At 42.3% G+C, this 23,866-nt stretch overlaps 1 protein-coding gene across 3 annotated transcripts in view; it reads right to left on the bottom strand.

Moving 5' to 3' along the window:
- Window positions 1-8,782: 8,782 nt before the first annotated feature.
- Window positions 8,783-23,866, bottom strand: part of rarga (retinoic acid receptor gamma a) — a 52,934-nt gene continuing 37,850 nt past the window's right edge. For all 3 annotated transcript variants that reach the window (XM_036137877.1, XM_036137881.1, XM_012866517.3), the window contains 7 exons: window positions 17,657-17,805; window positions 17,308-17,449; window positions 15,025-15,188; window positions 14,594-14,770; window positions 14,100-14,304; window positions 13,782-13,940; window positions 8,783-12,467 (listed from right to left, as the gene is read on the bottom strand). In XM_036137877.1, coding sequence (XP_035993770.1) covers window positions 12,097-12,467; window positions 13,782-13,940; window positions 14,100-14,304; window positions 14,594-14,770; window positions 15,025-15,188; window positions 17,308-17,449; window positions 17,657-17,805 — 1,367 coding nt within the window. In that variant the 3' untranslated portion in view covers window positions 8,783-12,096. The remainder of the gene's footprint in view (window positions 12,468-13,781; window positions 13,941-14,099; window positions 14,305-14,593; window positions 14,771-15,024; window positions 15,189-17,307; window positions 17,450-17,656; window positions 17,806-23,866) is intronic.

The raw sequence follows: 23,866 nt of genomic DNA, 5'->3' as shown, positions 1-23,866 counted from the left end.
GTTAGTTTCTGTTTTGAAGTGTCGTACGTGTGTGTGTGTGTGAAGGTTACATGTACACCGATTTGTGTTTTGGTTTTGCCGCCCATCCTTACCATCAGGTTTGGGTGGGGCTCTGCATAATAAAATTTGTTAATAACCAGGGCGTGTATAACTTCTCTTTTTTTTTTTTTTTTTTTTTTTTTTTTTTTTTGCCTGGACAAAGATTATCCCGATATTTTGAACCTCACATGACATTTCACTGGTAATTAACTATCCAATTTCTTTGCACACAGTTATATAGCCCTATTCCCCTTTTGGTTAATTGCCTGTTTCGTATACATTTCTCATTCTGAATTTCCTCTCCTTTCATCCTTGGCTCCCCTCAGGGCTGGCCTCATCATCATCTTCCTCGTTGTGCCTTCTCACTCCTCTGCCAGCTTCCTGCTCTCTGTTTTTAAGGTCCCCCCACCTCCCTCCCACGCATCCTCCATCTTAAGTCTGGAGTGACGATAGCTAATTATAAAATCAATGATGCCGGGCTGCCTAGTTTACAGCCCCCTCTAAAGCCTTAACTGGGAAATCACTGTGGGATTGATGACTCCCTCACTCTTTATCTCTTTTAATTAGAAATGTAAAAGATATGAAGACCCAGAGGCCAGAACACATCTTTGAGTTTTTATGACCCTCGACACCTCCTTGTCCGGCGCTCGGTACCCTTCCCCAAATTTCCCTGCCACTCCTCACCTTTTTTCCTGCCCTTGTTTTTCTCCCCTGCCTCCACCATGGCACGCCCTCCGCTCTCACCTAACTTGTGCATTTCTCCATCCCTTTCTCCTGTGGCAGGTCTACCTTCCTGCTCCTAGAAGGGGGGGGGGGGGGGGGTAGGTGTTAAATTTATGGGTTTTCCACTGGAAAACGTTTCTCACCTTCCCTTTACCTCTGCTTTCTTCCCTTGACTGATTTCCAGCTCCCTGCAGATTCACTGCATTAGTAGCGAATGTGGAACGTGTCTAATTTTGTCGGTTTTGACCCAGGAAGGAGGCAGACGGTAAAAAGATGTGCTATTTCACAGTACGGCACTGCCCACTGCCTGCCTCCTGCACCGCGTTAGGTTGGAGAGACGCAGAGCCAGAAAGCCAGAGGCAAAAGCAACACGTGTAAGTGCACAGAGCCCGCTGCAGGATTGTGGGCCGAGAGGAGTTAAATTCACACAGGTCAGGTTTGCAAACGCACCAGCTATATCCATATAAAGTCATATAATAAAGCTGAACGAAGGAGACTGTTTGACTCCTGCTGCAGCTTATTTATGTCAGTATTTTGACTTCCAAATACCATGTTTAGCTTGCTGGTTTATCAGCTTCAAGGGACTTGAAACTAGAGCCAAACCAAACAAGATGTTTTAAGAAAGCTAATTGCAGACGGACGTACAGGAAGTGAGTTGCATGACAAATGGTCCTTGTATTAGCATTTTATAACTTTTGATCACAATCCCCATTTTAGATATGCTTAACCTGCCTTTGGACACGGACACAGCGGCTTGCAAAAGTATTCATACCCCTTGAACATTTCCACATATTGTCACATTACAACCACAAACATAAATATATTTTATTGGAATCTTGTGTGAAAGACCAACAGTTGTATCCACTTGTGAAGTAGAAAGAAATGTATGCATTGTTTCTTTTTATTTTACAAATAAAAAAATGTAAAAGGGCATTGTGCAAAAGTATTCATCCCCCCTGAGCCAATACTTTGTGGAACCACCTTTTGCTGAAATTACAGGTGCAATTCTTTTAGGGTATGTTTCTACCTGCTTTGCACATCTAGTGGCTGAGATTTTTACCCATTCAGCTTTGCCAAACAGCTCAAACTCAATCAGATTAGACGGAGAGCGTCTGTAAACAGCAGTTTTCAGATCTTGCCATGTATTCTCAATATGGTTTAGGTCTGGACTTTGACTGGGCCGTTCTAACACATGAATATGTTTTGTTTTAAACCATTCGATTGTAGCCCTGGTTTTATGTTAAGGGTCATTGGCCTGCTGGAGGGTGAAGCTCCGCCCCAGTCTCAGGTCTCTTGCAGGCTCCAACAGGTTTTCTTCCAAGATTGCCCTGGATTTGGCTCCAACCATCTTCCCATCAACTCTGACCATCTGACCACCACCAGAGCATGATGCTGCCACTAGCATATTAGACACTGGGGAAGATGTGGTAGAGAGCTAACACATCACTCTCTGCCACACATAGCGTTTAACATTTTGGCCAAAACATAAAATTTTGGTCTTGTCTGACCAAAGCACCTTCTTCCACATGTTTGCTTTTCCCAACAAGCCTTCTGGCAAACTCCAAATGGGTCTTCTAATATTTTTTCTTTTAGCAGTGGCTTTCCTCTTGCTATGCTTCCATAAAAACCACGTTGGTGCCATGCACGACTAATAGTTGTCCAGTGGACAGATTCCCCCACCTGAGCTGTGGATCTCTGCAGTTCATCCAGAGTCACCATGGGCCTCTTGGCTGCATGTCTGATCAGTCTGCTAGTTGTTTGACCTGTAAGTTTAGGTGGACAGCACTTTGAATGGTCTTGTCAGCATTTTGAATGGTCTTGTTATTGAAAAGTGCTTTATAAACAAACATGCTTTTCCTGGTCTTGTCTTGGCAGGTTTACAGTTGTGGCATACTCTTTCCATTTCCAGATGATGGACTGAACAGTGATCCGTGAGATGTTCAGAGCTTGGGAAAGCTTTTTATAGCCTAAGTCTGCTTTAAACTTCTGCACAACTTTATACCTGACCTGTCTGGTGTGTTCCTTGGACTTCATGATGCTGTTTGCTCCCCAATATTCTCGTAAGCGACCTCTGAGGCCGTCACAGGTCAGCTGTATTTGTACTGAGAACAGATTACACACAGGTGGACTCTAGTCAGTCATTAGCAAACATCAGGCAACTTCTGAAGGCAGGCAGTTGGTTGCACTGAGAGAAAAGGGGGCTGAATACTATTGCACAATGCACTTTTCAGTTTTTTATTTGTAAATGCTTGGAATGCTTGGAATCATGTATAATTTTCTTTCTACTTCACAACTGTATGCCACTTTCTATCTTTCACATAACATCCTAATAAAATATATTTATGTTTGTGGTTGCCATTTGACAAAATGTAGAAAAGTTCAAGGGGGTATGAATACTTTTGCAAGCCACGGCATGTACCACAGACTTCTAAGGTTGCTGTAATGGAACCTACTCTTGATCAGGATGCCCTGGAAGATCACTGACCCATATGGGGACAAAAGTTGCCGATCAGTTGTGAGAGCGTTTACGTTGTAATGCACTGAGGAGTTTCAGTCAGTCATCAGTCATCACAGCTTAGCCCTGACAGCCATTGTTTATGAAGGGGGCTGTGAGCTGATTTATTGCTGCCAATACCTTAATGTTCTCTCCTTATAGTGAGGATACTTTTTGTCCTGTCAACTTTAGTTTAATCCTGTCTCTTCTGGATCCAGGCCACTGAGGGAGCAGCTGTTGCCGCCATCTACACGTGCAGCTGTCAACTCAGAGCTCATCCGTTTAGCCGTGTTTCTCTCTTGGATGAAGGCACCTAAATTCGGCCTACTTTGACACAGAACGTACCCCTGGATCAGTGTGTCGAAGGTTTTTTTTTTTATTTGATTTTCTGCTGTCTCTTTTCAGACTGCCTGTCCATTACAACAGCAGGCCGTTCACACCGACTCAGCTGCTGCTGGAAGTTTCTACCTGTTGAAAGGAAACTGTTCCTTTCCACGGTCGCCATATGTTGAGTATGAGGGATTGCTGTTAATGACACAATGCAATCAGCTAGGCTCGCTTGGATGGAAAAACGTTTACTAAGTGGTATAATAAACTGAACCTGACTACGTCTATTATTACTAGGAATGAAGTGGTCTGCATGTAGCAGAATTTGTCTTTATGACTGGATGGAGTTGGTCATATAAATTGGACCTATGTGTCTTGTAAAACGTCTTGAGACCACATTTGTTGTTTATAGGTGCCTTAAAAAACAAGGCAAATTGAACATTCACAGACAGTGGATTGGTCACTAATAAAAAAAAAGCAGGCTATTCAGGTGTCACAGTTGTTGAGGAGGACGTGCTGACGCATGCCTGTGCACGTCAGGGTTAACGTACCGGTCACAGCCGGAATGGAAACTAAATCTTTCTGCTTCACTGAGGGAGATGATGAACTGATTTGCCACAAGGGGTCGTTTGACACTGGTGGACTGCTGCCAGACTGGTCCTAGACAGAGCTTCTTTAGATCTTTCAGTAGGGGTGCTGGTCTGATAGGTCTCCAAGCATTCATTTCGCTTGGCTCATTCATCCTCAATGGATGAATTGCCGACTAGATCTTCACTACAATCCAAGCTGGGGCCTTGCTTTCACCGCTTTTGACTCGGGTGGACATTGTGTTCTGCACTGATGCTGCCGTTCGGCATTTCAAACGTAGAGTCATCACTCCTCAGCAACTTTTAGCTGTGCTTTTGGGTGGCGTGTGCTTACTGTTTTTCTTATGTTTCATTTTTTATTTATTTATCTTTTACGTGTTTCTTGATTTCAGTCATGGAAATACATAGAAGTATTGTGAGCTCCCAAGTTTTAAAAATCCTTATACAACCTTTGGCCACCTAAGACCAGATCGAAGCTAGATACGATCACCTCCGGTGTCTGCCTTTATCACATCCTGCACCAAACCATACCTTCCTAACTGGAGCACTCAAGACCGCTGAGCTTTACCCTCTTGATATCTCTGCGAGGAGCTGCAGCCTCTCTGGGTCCATTATCTCTCCTGTACGTTGAAGGAATGTGGCACCACTGCGGTTTCGCTCCTGCTCAGAGCTCGGTCTCTCCCCGGTTTAAAATATTCAAATGAATTTCTTTGGTGTGCCGCACCCCGTGGCCTACATTTATGGATTCTTAACTATATTTCTGAATAATTAACAGACCGCGTCGGGAGAAATATTTCAGAAAAGGGCATTTATTACTGTGTTATACATTTGAACAGTTCGGCGTCAGGCTTCCAGCCCTGATTTCACCTCCATCCCTCTAAAGTGTATTGATATATAGAGATCTATCACGGCTCCTTTAAATCCACCCAGCCCTCTTCTGCTCCGCTGGTTACCATGGCAACACCTTTGACTGGGGTCCGCGGTATATGAGGCAATTTGATTGTTCCTTGTAAAATAGTGTATAATGTATGGGCCTTATTTTAATTCCAGTCTTGGCGTTATTGATCTGCTCCTAATGATGGTTAATTAAAGAAATCGTATAATTGATAGAATCTCATCTCTGTTTATCGCCCTCCTCTGATTCTCTGGGGCTCTCTATTAATAAAATCAGCCTGAGAAATTAGTATCCCTCCCTTGCAGCCTGAAAGAAACAGGGGATGTTTACAATCGACTGCCCTTTTATCGAGAGGATTCCTGCTCGATGAAGATAAGGGATGAGTGTCAGTAATCGTGATAAAATCATGAAAGGCATTAATTTGCTTGATGTTTACGAGGACAATGTAAAAAAAAATGTTAAAGGACGTCTCAGGGATTTCCTATTGTTCTTTGCTTGATTAAAAGTGAATTTGCTGTGTTAAAATCAGGTTTTTTAAATTAAATTTGCCGACCCAACATTGGCTCATACATCCTTGTTTTCCTTTATCGCCGTCTTGTGTTTTGGATTCTCTTCTACGGGCTCGAATATCACACCGCTCAGGGTTAATCTGCGTCCATGCTGCGCACTTTGCTTTCATTTATCCTGCCAAAAATCTGATACAAGGCACACTTCAACTCCAGGAAAATGCTTTTGTCGATTCTAAGTACCGTATCAGTCAATAAATCAATCCTCATTTTTGCCGTTACTCAGTTTGTCTGGACAATGTAAAATGTAGAAAAGTAATCACAACTTTGCATATGAGGATACTTACAAGTGTTTTTATTTTACACAGAGGCTGATTCACATTACCTGATTTTTTTATTTTATTTTATTTATTTTTTTTTTCTTTTGGGGGGGGGGGGGATAAAGGACCCTTTAGGGCCCACATGGGATAAATCCCATTTACAGTTTCCACTATCCTACCCTTCCTTGCATCCCTTTATGCTTAATTCAGGTAGGGGTTAAAAATCTCCACTGAGACATTGGACAGCAATTAAAAAAAAGGTTCCTTGTATGTAAATATACATGTTTGATTTTATATCCCCACATGTCCCGTAAACTGTTATCTCTGTGGCAGGTGCCTGCGTACATTAGTTTTCATGCTTGTTAAGGAAGAACAAAATAAATTTGACACATCTAGTTTAGACTATTTAGGATTTTGATAATCTTATAGAAACTATGCTGTATGATATATAGTTGTTACATAGCAGCTGCCTAACAATTATACTAATCTTTAAACACACGTGAATATCTGACAGTAGATATGTCCAACATTAATATATCTCAGCGCATTTATTCTCCATAACAGCAATATATCAAGACATTACAGCAATTTCCCTATTGTTGATCTATTAATATTAGGCAGTTTTACTACCAATACACTTAAAAATGTGCCTCCTGAGAAAAATCCTACGCATTTAACTACAAAGCCATTTTGTTTCACTCCCCCCACCCCCAACCCCACCCCCACCCCCACCCCTAAAGAATTTTGAGGACTTGTCTGTTGGAAATGTAGAGTTAAGGGGTAAAAATCAGGAACAGGGGATGATTTACCCTTAATCAGCATAAAACCAGCAAAGTGAACTAGTTCTTTGTTTAAAATAGTTTCACACCACAGCAACCATTATATTTTGGAGTTTAACATATACCAACATCATTTGTTTAAGAGAGTCTTCTTAAAAAGTCCTGAAAAAACAAGCAGAAAATGTTTGTAGTTTTAAATGTATTGTCAAAGGAATAGAAACTCAAAAACTCTGTCGTGTCTTTAGTTTTGCTGCATTCTGAATTATTTGTGAAAAATAAATGTGGCAAGTAAATTTTGATATACTGAAGTACACTTGCAGTCAGACGGAAATATAGTTTTAACACACGCAGCCATAAACATGTGCATACATTACGTGGAATAAAACCGCTAGAACCAGTGATTAGTTTCCTTTCTCATCTTTATGATCTATTTTACTGTATGTTTTGACTGTACAGGATCCTGGTGGAACCCATTGTTTTTTAAATGTGCCATATAACTGTTTAAGTGAAAGGCATGAAAAGGTACAAATTAGTCAAATATCTATTAGCTTCTTGAAGGAGTGTCCCATTTAACATTGGGATACTTTCGACACTACCTTTGTTAGTGCCAAAGGTTAGAGGGACGATAACGCTGGGGTAACATCTAGGAAATAGGATTTATCCAAATAATCCACCAATAATTATCACTTCACAACACAAACACTGGCATGTCTAGTTAAGACAAATCATTTACCCTGATGTAAAGTAAATGCAATTTTTATTTGACATACTTGATTATACCTGGGTTCAGACTAATCATCAGATTATTTTCAAAGTGCTTGAACAAGTTAACCAATGCTAAAGTATATCTTGGTACTGATATTAGTACACTACTTGGTTAGTATATTGGTAATGCATTCAAAATGTGTTAGATTAATTATTCACTGGGACCCATTTTGCATCGTTTTTGTTCTCCAGCATAATATTTGAAAAAAAGTAGCTGCGTCTTTCAAAACTGCTCACACAACACACCGTGTGCTCATAATAAGTAACATAGACTCTGTGAGATTTGATGCTGTTTGAGCTTCATAAAGGGGCTTTGCATTTTTCAAATAATTTCATATATGGGAGAGGGCTAAGGGTGGGGATCACCCTAGGCAATGGAAATGGGATCCAGCCTTTATATCTGTGTGTGTGTATATATATATATATATATATATATATATATATATATATATATATATATATATATATATATATATATATATATATATGTGTGTGTGTGTGTGTGTGTGTGTGTGTGTGTGTGTGTGTGTGTGTGTGTGTGTGTTCAATAATTTAGAATATGCATTTCTAAGAAGCTTGTTTGTCAGATTTAAAAGCACCTTTTGAAAAAGACAACCTTTAAGCTAGTATCAAACATACTTTCATTAAACCCTAATTTAGCCTGAAAAAAATAGCTTTTTCTTTGCTCTGATGCAGTATTCTAATCTTAAATGGAAGCGTGTGTGTGTGTGTGTGGGGGGGGGGGGGGGGCATAATTAACAGAAATAAAGGCTTTAAAACATCACCAGTTTGTGTTAATCTATATAATGTGTTTCCCTTAGTAACCTGACTTACTGAAACAAATGTATACTAAGATATATCTCATTGTAATTGATGTACTTTGTTCCATTTTCACTCTTTATTTCTTTTGCACATCTATCATTATGGTGTTATAATGTAATTCCCCTTAGTTACCCCTTTTTTTTTTCTTACGTGTTAACGAATACATTTTTAAGTTTTCAGCCGCAAGGGAGACAAAGCTAAAGGAAACACCGACTTCTCCATGAGAATAGGAAGCACATCTCGGGAGCACACCTTTATCTGATGTCCTTGTTCTGCAGGAGGTTGTGATTTATTAGTCGTAGCTTCCTGTGCGCGTACAGAGCTCTCGCTCTCTGCCTCCCTGCGGTGAACGGAGCTGCATGCACCAAAGCCTGAGAGTCACAGTGCAAGAGCTCCCTCTACTGCTTCGTCCCGGTAACAACTGAGGGGAAAAACACCTCTAAAATTGTTTGCATGTGGGGTGAAGGCACTCTTCCTGAAAGAGGCATAAGATGCAATAAAAAACAAAAAAAAAAAGGTCCGGAACTCTCACAAAAGTAGTTTATTGTGCCTCTTACTGTTTATATGGCTTTTCTTTGTATGACAAAAAAGTTGAAATAAACAGAGGATTGGCAACACGGTGGCTATGTTGACAAAATAAAAACGCATAAAAACGACATAATCTCAATGTTCCGCCAGCATTACCATCACTAACATCTTGACAGCCCAGCAGAGAAAAAAAAAAGGATGAGGTCGTCACACAAGAGATGTGGTGTGGCAGCACCATGCTGAGGACATTCACCCATTGACCAAAGACATGTTAAAGCATTCGCATACACACAACCGCACGCGCGCACGCACACACACGAGAAGACTCGCCCGTGTTCAGAAGACAAGTCTCTGCTACTAGAAGAAGGTTCATATTGCTTTAAACAGAGATCCAAAAAAAGAAAAAGAAAAAAAAAAGAACCTCTGTACTGTACATCAGCAATGTTCTCCCAGCTGATCGTCCATTCTGACGTTTTGGCAATTAAGAGTTGATACATGAGAACGCACATTCCTCTCCCTCAATAAGGATTGAGAGCATACATTAGAAAAGAAGATGAGATAATGGCTTTGAGATCAGAAGGCAGTTTGCTGCACAGATGCCCAGTGAGGGAGGTGATGAGAGTCTGACTGGCATCCATGCTTTTTATTTATTTTTTTTCCTTTAGACCTTCCAGGTTTGCACACAGGGTTGGGGCTTTGAATCCACACATAGTTAGAAATACACACATAAATATTGCCTGTTTCTAGCATGCCATAAGAGCATCTAGGGTTTGGTCCTTTCTGAAAAGCCCTGAGTCTGATTGAAAGTATCTTTCATGAAACGAAACAAAGAAAAAATCCTGCATTAGCCTTAATTTGTGGTTTTGATGCAACTACGTATGAATGCTTATGTCTGAGCTAATGTGTGTGCCCCTTATGTTGATGTTCTCATCAGTTCTGACTGGAGATGCCCCCGATCAAAGTTCTGTGGCCGATTTCTGATCTACGGTGACGTGCCTACAACGATTTTAGTCGATTCTGACTGATGTTCACGAGTTACACCGCAGGCCAAAAGTTTGGAAGCAAGAACTCTGCAAAGACAGTCAGTAAGTCAATGATCATTATGCATTCCTATTGTCAGACATTTGAGGTTTTCTTTCCTAGACTTTTCCTCCTTCAAAGCAACCTCTTCTGACTTTACCAGCGGCGTAACATAAATACAATATTTGAACTGTAAATAGTTTTGTTTTTTTAACTAAGCCCTTTCTTCTTTGTGCTCTGTTATCAATGAATATTGAAAGTTTAAACAGATAAAAACAGTATTAATCGATAGTCTGATCATGCAGTAAATCAATTGCAAAATCCATAGAAATCATAGTTTTATTTATTTATTTATTTATTTATTTTTGTTTTCAAAAAAAGGTGTTCTGAGTAAAAACATGCTGTTATTTCCAAACTTTTGGCCAGTAGTGTGACATTTAAGAGTTTGAAACATTACGTTGTAGCCTTCCTGAGCAGGAGTTAAAGTTTGAATCTGTCTTTAGCATCTTAAAATTAGCAATCTGCACCATTAGAGTAGTTGACAATAGACCTACAAACTGTAAAATTCACGTCTTCGCGTGTAGTCCCTGGATAATGCTGACCAACCTTTAATTGGAGAACTTCAACATTTCTAAATCAAGCATGTCCCGTAAAAGGTTCAACGCTCGAAAGAATAAATCTGAGCAATTTGGCTGTAATATTTTCAGGCTCCTTTTTCTATGAAACCAATACCAATTTTGGGTACCTGCCACAGCCTGCTTTTTTTTCTACCCGAAGCATTTGAGCACAATATAAACAATACTGCAAGAGTATGACTGCACACCAAAGCCTCTCTGGTCATAGCAGTCAGGATGAAAAGTTGACACGCCTTAGAAAATCCTTTTAAAAAGCTTCGGACAGGTTTTGTGCTTCCACTGACTTCATTTATAAACACCTCACTGATACTAAAATACGCTGGATTGAAGTCTTCCACCTGCAGAAGAGTGCTGTTGTCAGTGCAATCTGAAATTGGACGTCTTCGCGCATGGAGGCTTTACTCTTAAAAGGATTAGACGTGCCCAAGTTGTTGACAAAGTGCTACTTATACGGTCAAGTGGAAGTCTCCGTCCCCGGCTGACTAAAACCACGGAGGCACATCTCTTACTTGGAGAAGTCTCAAGAAAGTGTGTATGGCTGAGGATGTGTTCTTAGCGCACGTGACAAGCGAGCACTTTAGTGTGAGTAACGCACGATTGTAGCTGGAGTCCCTGCCTGTAGTCAGACTCATTCTCAAAAGGTTGACTTTCCCTAACTTTGGCACAAAGATACTTCCTGCACATGTTGGCTTTAATGGCAGCAAAGGAGAAGCAAACAAACGAAAACAAAAAAAGCCAATTCCCTGATAACAGAAACCGATTGGTTCACTGCAAACATAACATCAGTTCTGTATGATTATCGTCGAGGTCTGCAGCAAGCCCAAGTGCTCCAAAAAAAAAACAGAAAAAGACGAGAGAGCAAAGCTTCTGCAGATCATGAGGAAGACCCAGCCTATTGTAACGATGCTCCTTTCCCTCTGGACGTCTTCCCAGGAAATCTCCTAAGAGAAAAAAAAATAAAATTGCCAACAGAACTCATATATATAAAACCAGAAAAAAAAATAAACACGAGAGACAAAATGTAACATTATATAGATATGTATGAACTTATTTAGTAATTTTAACAAACAAAAAAAAAAAATCACAAACCAATGTTCAAAAGCAATAACCACAAACAAATAATAATAGAAAAAAAAAAAAAAAAAAAGGTTAGCATACTCAATTTGGTATTGCCCTGTACTTTTGCTATAATGTGCTTGTTGTAATCCACTGGAATTCAACTGCTCAGTTCGGGGGGGGTCTGGTTTTGGCCGTAAGGGCTGAAGGGGGAGAGGGGGTGGCATATTCAGCTCCTGAAAGAGGTTATGTCTTTTTTTGTCACGTTAACCTCCCTCGTGGCTAAGCCAGGAGCTCGTGCGCTCTTACTGCCGTCTCTTCTTGAATTTCTGTTTCTGCAGTTTCCGTGTCATGGACCATGTGGCCTGAGATAGAAGCGTCTGTACACTTAAGGCTCTGCTGTGTTCCAGTCAGGAAGACACAGTGATGTGCAGCAAGGAGAGCAGAAGGGGGGGCGGGAGGAAAGGCCAGCATTTTTATTTTGTTTTTTATATTCAGAGGGAAGAGTGAGTGAGGTTTTGTTGTATGTTTATATGTTAGTGTGTGTGCGTGTTTGCATGTGTCTGTATCAAGAGCTTGTATGAGCATGAAACGTTCTCTTCACTGCGCCCTCCCAACGAGGCCTTTCCTCGCCCCGTCCAGGTTCTCCAACACCCCCCAGGGCTCCCCGTCACTGTCCGAGCCCCTGTCTCGCTCCTCCTCTCCCAGGTCGTCATCGTCGTCCTCGTCCTCCTCTTCCGGCGACGGCTCGCTGCAGTTTTCCGTGCCCCAGCTGTCGTCCTCGTCCTCAGCCTCCTGCTTCACAACCAGCGCCGGTGGCTGCGGCGGCGGCGGAGGTGGCGGCGGGGGCGCCGCGCGCTCGTCGCTCTCCGTTTGATCTTCGAAGGCGTCCGGGTTCTCCAGCATCTCCCTGATCAAAGGGGGCATCGGGCCCGGGATCTCCATCTTTAGAGTGATGGCCCTTTCTGCACCTGGGTACAGAGATCAGAGGATTTTGTGTCACTAGTAGAAATGCAAAATATATAAAAGTGGCGGAAATCTTTGGGGGAATCTTGTATCCCTTTGAGTCCCTTTAAGAAATGCAAACATTTACAAAAAAAAACGGCGCTTTGAGCAGCGATTAATTTTATTTATGTAAAAAAATAGAAGACAAAAGTCAAGAGCAAACTTTCTTCATGTGCATCACACCAACTTCTACAACACATCAAAGAAGATGGATGAGGTTGTAGCAAAATGAAAAGTAATCACACCTTCTGAACTTTTCCACAGTTTTACATTAAAACAATTAATTTCAATGTATTTTATTAAGATTTTATGTGATGGAACAATCAAAAGAAGGGTATAATATTCTAACAGGAAACTTTTTCATCATGGTCATGTAATGACAATAAAGACTCTTGATTCTTGATGTGGTTGTAGGAATCTTTAACATATAACAGTACAGCATATGCCTATACAAGCTCAGCACTGCAACCAGCAAGCTTCAGAAGCTCAAGCTCGGTCAGATATGATGGCGAACACCTTGGAACAACAATTTTTTGTAACTTTTTCACCCCGGTTTCAAGTCTTTGTAGTCACTAATGGGTTATCTTTCAGTATTGCTCTGTACCTTGCTTCATCCAACTCCCCATCAGCTATGACCAACTTTCCTGTCCCTGCTGAACAAACGCCTCCCCACAGCAAAATACTGCCACCGCCATGTTTAACATGTTTATTAGGATTTATAAAAATCCTAATAAAATTCACTGGAGTTTAGTTTTGGAATATGACAAAATAAAAAGTTCAACAAGTATGAACATTTTTGTACTGTGGGTTGTGGATTCCATGTACTTTCTTTTTATAATTTATTTGCAACAATAAAATAAATAATTTAAATGCATTTTCTTCAAACACTTGAACTACTTTGTTTAAAAAAATATATGTTTCATGCAAAATGTTGAACATATTGTTTTCTTTTATTCTTGTACTCCAGGTTTCGCTAACTTCTGAAGTGTGATTTTGGGGGAGAAGCATTTTCCCAAACAAGCATTCCTTTTTTTTTTTTCTTTTTTTTTACTTTCATCTGACCAGATTGCAAGTGCTATTCACAAATTCTGTGTTTTATGACAACCAAATTGGCAAAAGGTGACATTTGGGACATATATTACCCAGCTTTCAGCGCCATCATGTTGTTCAGATTTAATTGTTAACTTCTTTGGCTCTTGCTGACACCGAAGTCACCAAGGTGAAGTTAAAAAGAGTCAGAAAATACAAACTTATTCTTACAAATCACTCAAAATACCGACCTTTAGTGCTGATTCCTCTGAGGTCGGTGATCTTCATCAGCATGCGGGGGAACATGTGGGGTTTGTTGGGGCGGCGGCGACGGGCGTAGATCTTAAGAGCCTCCAGAAGAGGCTCTTGTAGCTTATCCACCTTTTCAGGCTCTTCAAGATCCATGCGATCTGAAAAAAAAAAAGATTTGGTACATACGTTTATTTCATTTCCTATGTGGTAAATGTGAATTATAAGCCCTACTAAATATATGTTTCACAGGAAAAGATGTATTTTACATTTACTTCATAAACTCTCTTATTGAAACGTGGTAATGTGTGCTGCAGTACCTCCGCAGATGAGGCAGATGGCACTGAGGAGGCCAGTTTCAGTGTCATCCATCTCCAGGGGCAGAAGTTGGCCAGCAAAGGCAAAAACCAGGTCTGTGAGCGGTCCGAAGCCTGCGTTGTGCATCTGAGTTCGGTTCAAAGTCAGGCCGTCTGAGAAGGTCATAGTGTCCTGTTCGGGGGTGTAGCGTGTGCAGATTCTCAGCATCTGCAGGCGATAATAAAAGGGAGAAAAGTAAACCACAGGAACAAGGTAAAATAGGGTGTAAATATATGACACATGCTTACTAGAGCAAAAGACATTGAACAAAAGAGATGCAATATGCTCAAGGTGTTCCTATTACATTACATTTTAATCAAGGCAAACTTCCCTGCAGTACCACCTTCACCCACCAGATACCAGCATAATCCCAGCATGGACCATTTAGCTCCCTTTATTTCCTAAGACAAAATAATCAGTCTTGAAAACTAAACATTGAAAAAGAGCAACTCCTCACCAGGATGTCCAGGCAGGCCGACTTTAGCAGAGTGATTTGGTCAGCGATGGTGAGGGTGGTGAAGCCCGGCAGGCGCTTGGCAAACTCCACGATCTTGATGATGCATTTGGTGGAGAGCTCGCTGAACTTGTCCCAGAGACCCAGATCTAGCTGAACGCGGTGGTCTGAGCTGGAGTTCTGAACGCACGAGAGCAAACGCAGATCAGTGTTGTTGTGCCATCAGGAAGTATTCAAGCCTTCGTTACCATAAAGGGCCGAAGGTGCCAGAGCCTCACGGCGCATTTACATTTTCCATCAATCTAATAAGAAGCAAGGGGGTGGAAAAAAAAAATCTATTTGCATGTTGCATCAATCATTCAGACGCAATGCAAATGGCCTAATGGGAACCGAATTAGTTAAGCCGTGCAGTTTTGGGCATTAGTGGGACTTACGGTGGTGTATTTTCCCAGCTGGCAAAGCGAGGGAAATGTTTCTTGGTGAGCTTTGCTGACTTTATTGACCAGCTCTTCGAGCTCTCCACTCAGCTCATAGCTCTCTGGTAGCACCACTTCCTCCTTCACGTCCTTCTTCTTCTTGTTTCTGTCATTACGTACTGCTGCATGGAGAAAAAAGATAGAGAAATTGCAGTTGTTAGTCGAGCATGGGTAGTAATCAGTAAAAAAAAAAGTCCTTTATGTTTGCAATATGAGATATTAGGAACAGAATAATGAGTATCTCTCTAATGGTTCGGACATCACGTTTCCACTCACAAGTGGAAACAATAACTCAGCAGCAACAGAAGCCGATCCTAAAGGCACTGACACCAACACCGACACCGTCTATCTCCCTGCTATCAGCCAGTCACTTCCACGTCGATCAATCTGTCCACCGAACGCACACAGGCCAGGCCGCTCTCTGCCTCCTCTCCCTCCTTCGCCTCCCATACTTTCCTTCCTCTCAGGATATCCAGTAATAGCAGAAGCACAATGTGATCCCGGTCTTAACACACATCCCACACAAACATTACACCCACGTACATGTCCCCCCTGGGCTCTGCAAAAGGGCAAGAAACTGGCACTTACAGCCAGGGACGGTGTAAGGGCGAAAAGGGGACAAAAGGGGGGGTCTTTGATTCAGCCGACTTCACGAATCCTGCCGGGGTTATCTTTGTCGGAGCTCTAAATCATATTTTCTCCTGCGTTTTCCCCCCGCATGAATGAAGGCTGTGTTTTTGTGTCGGCCAGAGGGGTGAGGTTTTTGTGGTGAAACAGGAAGTCAGATTCATTTTGCGAAGCGATTAGTCATATGATTGATGCAGTGCCAGACGCGCCCTGATCACCACCCCTGAAGGACTCATCATCTGCCTCTGTGTCTCCGCTGCATAGTTTCCCCAGAGTCACTTGCCTAAACATTAAAACAATCTTAAGTGAGTTGGTTCACCAGCGACTTCAATGAAGCGCCATGATGGCTGTGTTACAAAGACACAACCCGAGCTTGCATGGGGCCTGGAGCAGAATCAGCTCTGTGGGGCAACTTCTAATTAAAGCCGCTGGCCACCAGCTAGCACAGGGTGATTAACTTTGCATCATTGCATTGCACATTAGATAAAATTAGTTTCACGGTTGACTAACGGTCTGACACTGGATACTATTGGAAAGTGCTAAAAGGGGAAAAACAGTATGCTGAGACGATGCTCGTCTTTTAGAAATTGACCATAGTAAAAAACATGGGAGAAAAGGGTAATATTTTTCTCATTTAATGTGGGAATTAATGCTTAGATGCATGCAGCAGATATTAAGAAGAAGTACTATTAAGCTGTCCCTTTAGCAATTTGATCATCAAACCATGTAGATTTCTTTTGCATGATCTTAAATAGTGAAAAAATATTGTTCAGGGTTTTCAAAGTAAGGTTTTATAAAAGAAAACACACACACAGTTAATATCCTTCCTGCAGTGAGTAACTTTCTTTAATTAGTAGAAAACCAGATTAGATGGTTAGGGGAGCTGAAGCTACCCGTGGCTTTGAGGGTTTGAGGGGGGTGGATAAAACCAATGCGGACTTCTACCGGCTTAAAATAACTCCAATCTCCAAAAAAAAAGCACTGAAGCGGCTTATGCAAATGATATTTTATGAATTTTTGTAACTGTTGTGATTTCTGCATTGGGTAGCTTTCTACACTGAAGCCGAAGACTATTTACACAGGAAATGGAAGCAGTAGGTGTTGTGCCACTAGTGTTCTTCCTGTGTAAAACGCATACTGAGAATAGAACATGGCTGGTCATGACAATTAATAGAGTTTATTATCATTGTTTCACACAATAAGAAAAAAAAGTTCAGAAATTGATACACAAAACAAAGGTTAGCAGGTATCCGGATGTTGATGACCCACTGTGTTCAGAAATCCTGTACTATCTCTTTACACTGCAAAAACGGAACTAAAAAAAAGAAACATTTTCTTAAAATTAGTGTATCTGTCCCTGATTTGAGCAGGTAAATAAGATGATCTGCCAATGGAATAAGATCTTTGCACTTAAAATAGGAACAACTCATCTCCCTCGTCTTATTTCAAGTGCAGGATGTCTAATAATAATAATACAATTTACCTGCTCAAATCAAAGACAAAAACACAAATTTTAAGAACATTTTACTTATTTTTAAGTCGGTTTTTGCAGTGTAGGCCCTCTGCTTAGCTTGCCTGTGGCTCAGATCAGACCCTGGTTTTGAGAGAACCCACCTTCCTTGGACATGCCGACCTCAAAGCACTTCTGCAGCCTGCAGTACTGGCAGCGGTTGCGTGTGACCTTGTTAATCTGGCAGTTTTTGTCACGGTGACAGGTGTACACCATGTTCTTTTGGATACTGCGACGGAAGAAACCCTGAAACATGAGGAAGCAAGAGACAAAAGAGTGAGAGCGGAAGAGAAAAAAAAACAAAAACAAAAAAACACAGACTTTACTTATCAAAGAAAGGATGTGACAATTAAATTGTTGCTCATCCTCTCTTTAACTTGACAGGGATAGTGGTTTTGTAGGTATGAAGTCAGTCAAGACGAAGCTAAGTGGGCTCCTACAGGTTCTCCTCACCTTGCAGCCCTCGCAGGAACTGACCCCGTAGTGGTACCCTGAGGACTTGTCCTGACACACAAAGCAGGGTTTGTAGACCCGAGGTGGAGGAGGGGGAGACGGAGAACTGGGTACCATCTCTTCTGAGCTGGTGCTCTGGGTCTCCACCGCTGTGGAGAGGAAGAGAGAAAAACATGTAATTTGTCACTAATTGTTGTCCTGCAGCTATTGTCTGGTCTACAAATACCTCATGTGCAGCAGTCAACCCGCTGATGTGTGCGCTTGAGTGTACCTAACCGAGATGTGATTTGATAACCGACAGAAGCTCATCACCCTTCAGCTCAAGTCATTTACCGTTTCACCCGTAGGCCTCATTTAACACAATTACCTCTTTTCAGAAGTGCTTTTATTTTGAAACCCCCAGGAGTGCTGCTGTTTGAATTGATGCCAGCTTAAGTGGGAGAATAAGATATCAAGAGGGAGGTTGTTTTTTTCCCCCTGAAAACACACAAAGCTATTCATTACAGAGTCAAATTTGAGATGAATCCATGAGGTCATTATTGTAATGCTGACATGAAGAGATTGTTATAAACTATTAGAAATCAAATGCACCCTTTTCCAGAGTATGCAAGCCTCATGACATAACTTTACTCTGTATTACATCAGATACAAATTATTCACGAGACTCGAGGTCCCGACAACGAGCTGAAATCTAAGGTTTGGGACTCAGCGTCCTTCAACTTTTGGGAATGCGTCTGCTTCACACCTGAACCAAATAATTAGAGCGTTTAGTAGGACTCTGTAGAGCCCGATGACACGCTGAGCTGCAGGACAACGGCCCTTGAGGAGTTTGAGGCCCCTGCTTTAAAGCAACAGTCTGAGGCCCCAGCTTGACGACTCAACATATTTTCAAAGATATTTTTCCTCTGACTTGGAGAGAAAAAAAAAATACTCCACCATCTGTTGAACTACAATCGTTATTAAGCTGCACCGATAGGTAGCGAAAATGTCAACATTAGCCTCATTAAAGCCTCATTCAAGTCAAAACCTTATAAGCATTGCCATCAAAGTGTTACAAAACATGTAAGCCTGATGGTTGTTCTTTTTTTTAAGCACTGAAAGCCAGAGAGGGCCAAGGCAAAGTGAGCCCCCATGTCATTGCTTTGTTTTTTAAATCTCCAGATATCATGTCTACACGTACACCACACGTTTTTTTTTTTTTTTTTAAAAGAGCTCCACTTTGAAAAGAACTCAGCTTGCACGTGGTATGGAGATGCAACCACAGAAGAAGAAAAAAATCTCTGTTCAGCAAAACATCCAGGTGAGTGTGGTGAGGGCCTCGGTCTCGTCTGAACTCTTTGATTTGCAACACAAGCCGTACTCGGTGCCATCATAGCGAGAGAGAGAGAGAGAGAGACAAAGAGAGAGAGAGAGAGAGAGAGAGAGAGAGAGAGAGAGAGAGAGAGAGAGAGAGAAACACTTGTGGTACACTGATAAAGATTTATACCTAAAGATGGGTTGGAAATCATTTCAACAGCTTTTTCCACTGATGTTTGAATGAAGAGATAATGACTTCCTGACAGCCCAAGAGTAAACTATTTTTCTACAGCAGTAAGCAGGCGAGCTATTGATTGACACGTAGTCTCATAGGTTTGAGAATTTGCGACCGAAGCCAAAAGTCAAAGCTTGCTCCTCCTCATTCCACGCGCTGAAAACAATTAACGCGAACGCCTAAGAGGCACCAAACAGGCACGTGACCACACCGGAGAAGCCCCACACAACTGGCGTATGGCCTCATGTGGAACTCCTGACGTCAAGTTTCTGCTCAGGTCACACAGGCTGTTACACTTCATTACGGTACATTTCAAAGCAGACCTTGCACAGGCTGTTTTTTTTATGTGTTGAGTGTTGGTTCCACAGTTCCCCCACGAGAAACCCCAAGGTGCTGCACTCATACAGGATCCGATCTTCGTCACACATGTTGGTCTGCATCAGCTCAAAGCCACTAACGCTATCCCGACACACACACACGCATGTAAAAAAAAAACAACACTTTCACCCTTGGTCACCTTCTAGCTTCTACCCCCCGTCTCTGAATCCCACTAACCCCTGACACATAAACCCTATTTTTCTCTTGTTTCCTGGCCCTAAATTCCTCAGTGCAGCCCTGCCAGGTTTTAACAGAGGGCTAAGCTCGTAAGGCTGGCCTATAAAGGCGGTCCCATGGCTGGACTGGAGGCCCCAGCCCGGCTGGCAGGCACTTTATTGGGACTCGGTCACCTTGGGCAGCTATTCACACCACCAGCTGTGGCTCCCAACCCGTAAAAAAAAAAAAAAAAAAAAAAGAGCCAATCATAAAATGAAAAACAGAGAGGCTCTAAAATTCTAACTTTTACTGCCCCAGCCTCCCCGCTACCTTCAATGGAAAGCACAGAGGGCTTGCCTAAACTTAACCTACAATCCCCCCTTCCTTCTTTGTCTCCTCCTCAAGGCTGAGGCAAAAACCACCAGCTTGGCTTTTTACAAGAGAGGGGAGACTTCAAAAGGAAGAAAAAAAGAGGACATATAAAACAAAGAATTTGATTTCAGCAGTGGGAAGAAGGGGTGAAGGAGGGGGGGATGGGGCTCTGTGAGGGAGGGCAGGTCTTGTTCAAGACCAAGTTGACCATCACTACCACGTTTGCACCCGCTGCTGTGACTCCTGCCGTACAGCCTCATTAATGAGAATAACAGGAATACATAGACATTCCTAGTTTATTGCCCCATGCTAAAACATCTGGTTTTCATGCGCATTTTTATTTGACTCTAAAGAATCCATTCAAATTCCAGCTTTGAAAGTCCTACCTTGCTGGAGGCAAATATGTTTTCTATTAGCTTTTTAGGGCAATCTCGGAGCCAAATGTGCAAATCAATCCGCAACCTGAAGTTTACGCCCACTGAATGTTTCTACAGCAGTTCTCATATGTCCCCGGCCAGAATATAACAAAGCGGCGGGGTCAGCGGGAGAGCAGAAACCCTATGAACGTGCCGTGAACCGCTGTTTATGCAATAATAACATCAGCAAATAAGGCTGCAGACCAAGCGCTGACAACCCCGTTAGGGAAAAAAAAAAAGAAAGGGACAAGCCATATGTGGCGTCAAGAAACGAACGTTGACTGAGTCGGTCTAAACGGCAAAAAGAGCGGGACCCTGGGCCGGAGAAAGTCCATCCTGGAGAAAACTCAGGACAGCCGCGATGAAGGAAATATATCAGGGTCTGTCAACACTTTGAACCTGGTTCCTGCTTGAGAACATGACTCCACAAACCCACCCTCCCCAGAATGAGCCTCATTCAACCCACTCTACCCCAGGGCGCCACAGTGAGAGGGCCTATTCAGGCCGCCGCTCAGAGCCCCCTTTCCCCCCCCGGTCTCTTCACCCCAGCTCATCACTGTTTAGAAAACAAAGCCCTGTAAAATGAGAGGCCTCCTTATCAGCGCGCAGAGGCCCGGGGTACTATTTGCATGACAATCTGTTGGCCGAGGCTGGAGGGCCGTTGACGGACAGATGAGACGAGAGAAGTGGGATAGGTGGGTGGCTGCTGTTGTCGGGGGACGCGAAGAGGATAAGAAGCAAGAAAGAGGGGATGGGTTGGTTATCTGCAGCCACTGCTCGCTTCCTGTTAGGGTAAGTTTACTCCCTAATCCGTCGTTGCCGTGCTCTCTGTGCACACAAGTGGCCAGGCTCTGCACTGATCAGACCTAATCCTCTAGTACCCCCCCACCCTTTCCACTGAACACACACACACACACACACACACCGAACCATCTGTCCCACTAACATTAAATGCTTCAGCCTAAGTGGGATGTGGAGTACATCACTCTTCACAACCTCATTAGATGTAAAACGTGGCTGCACATGACAGAAATAGCTGTTTAGCTGAAGGTGACTTCAACTGGGTCAATTGCATAAAATTCTAGGTCAAGTCGACTGTGCCATTCAGGATGCATTCAGAAAAAAAAAGAGAGAGAGAGATACTGAAGGAGAGGACAGAACAGGAAGAAGGTAACGTATAAGAGCACGAGACGTTCTTGAACACCAAAGCCTCCTGCTGTTCCCTAAAAGGAGGAGTGCCTCTAATGTATGTGAGCGGAGGCATGACTGTGCAGCTCCTGTTTTGTGTTGCAACACAACTCTTTTTTTTTTTTTTTTTTTTTTTTTTTAAACTAAGCAGCATATGACATTCTGGCAGCATAACAAGTTTTCTTTCACAATAGTCCTGCAGGTTGTTGTTTTTTTTTCCTTCTTCTGTCCCACAAGTCTCGTCTTGGCATGTGACAAAGAATGCCAAAGGCTTACACTACAGTACGCTACAGCGCCATACAAGGCACCACAGAGGTATTTGTAGGGGTTTATTGTTGAGTCTGTGGCTAACATTTCATTTAAATGCGTGACAGAATGAACCTTCAGTGGGCTTTTCCATTCAACGTTTCCATCCAACGATGTTAGACAGTATGTAGGTGTTAAATGTGGCCACAGAACCAGAGGGCACCATAAGCTAATCTGTTTAAAAGGGCACCAATGAAGCCTTAAAGGGGTAGTTACGCATTTTTTGCCATGAGAACCTTACTGGCAAATAGGATTTGATCTATTTTATGAACCTTTAGACCAAAGTCATATTGACATTGATTGTTTTTTCACACCTTTTTTGGAAAAATCTGTTGAAATCTCAGAAATATCGCCCATTGGTCATTGTTGCAATTTTTTCCACAAGAGCTGATGAATATTTATGTGGGCAATGTAGGTAGAAGGCGGTGATTTTCCTCTGAGAAACGTTTCCGGTCAGAGTTACCTGTCTGGTATAAAAGTAAAATGTTGTGCAAAGCTAAATATAAACTTTTCTACCGGTGTATTTCTCTGACGGGACATATTTAAATATTCCCTTCAGGGTGCGCGTTTCCCACAGAAAGATAATTGGTGCTGCACTGCCTCCATGTCCATTATCCACCTCAGGCTTTAGCTCCAGCCATTTGGACCAACCCATCAAACCAAGAGAGTTATCAACTGAGAATAACATATTAAATGCTTGCAACCTTTAAAAAAAAACCTCACAGAATAAAAATACATAAATAAAAATCCAGTTAAACTGATCAAATATGAGAATAAAAAGGACTTATCTACATCTTTATTTTGCATTCTCCTATTTAGTGATGCACACTATTGCAGTAACAAAACCCTTTGATCTCCTGATATTACTAAAAATGTTTCCCCCACCCCCAAAATATTTAGATTTTCATCTCATTATTCAATTCAGCCATGTTCATAAATAACTTTCAATAAAGCAGCGTGATGAGAATGCTGTTTATAGGAGATACTTATGCAAAGTCAACTGAAGCTTCTGCTTTCTCTACTTTTCATTGTAAACTCTGGCAACTATAAGACAGTCCCCACGTCTGCGTTTATTAAAAGCCTGCAAAGCGTGCATGTTCTTGGGGGTACTGGACAGACAGCGGCGGCAGACGGACAGCAGATTGGGAACGAATTGTGAACAGTGGGCCGTGAGAATCCCTGGCACACCACGGTGGGGTCTTTGATGCTGCCCTTGGCCCTCCGCTTCGTGACAGAGGCGGCAGCGCTGCAGGATGCTGACCGAGTGACCGTGAGCACACTAAAAAAGGTTTCCACGAAGAAGCTGGCTTCGTGAAAGCGGAAAAGAAAGTACCACACCCTCGTCAGCGGTGCCAGCGCACTTCACTCTCTTACTCTCTGCCCACATCTTCCTGCCATCACTCCGACTCGTTCTCTACAAGGCCCCACACAAGCACGCATGTTTCCTTCCTCTTTTTTAATACCAGTCCTTCCGGAGGATCTTCGTCATTGCTTTTCTTTGTAACTTCACTCCATCTCTCGCCGTTCCACCTACCTTGTCGCTCTCTCTTAACGCAGGTCACAAACTCTGCTCGCGCTTTCAAGATGTTTTGGTAAAGCATAGGGAGAACGAGAAGCGGCAAATGAAACCTTTTCAAAAAAGGGGGACGCAGAAAGAATCTAAGTTGCCGAAGATGATCAGCACACTTTGATTCCCCCTCGACCAACTTTCACCACATGTGGATGTCTTTAATTTCGACATGTTCTCCCGTTGGTTCACTTCTCCGCCACATTTCTTATCCTGTTTACATGGAAGTCAACCTGATTTTGTTTCTGTGTGAAAATTTCCTCAAGGGAAAACCACAAAAAAAATGTACAACCTTC

This window comes from Fundulus heteroclitus, chromosome 1, assembly GCF_011125445.2.
Source record: "Fundulus heteroclitus isolate FHET01 chromosome 1, MU-UCD_Fhet_4.1, whole genome shotgun sequence".
Taxonomy (NCBI): domain Eukaryota; kingdom Metazoa; phylum Chordata; class Actinopteri; order Cyprinodontiformes; family Fundulidae; genus Fundulus; species Fundulus heteroclitus.
The sequence above is the reverse complement of the archived record's forward strand: the minus strand, read 5'-3'. Positions and strand labels throughout refer to the sequence as shown.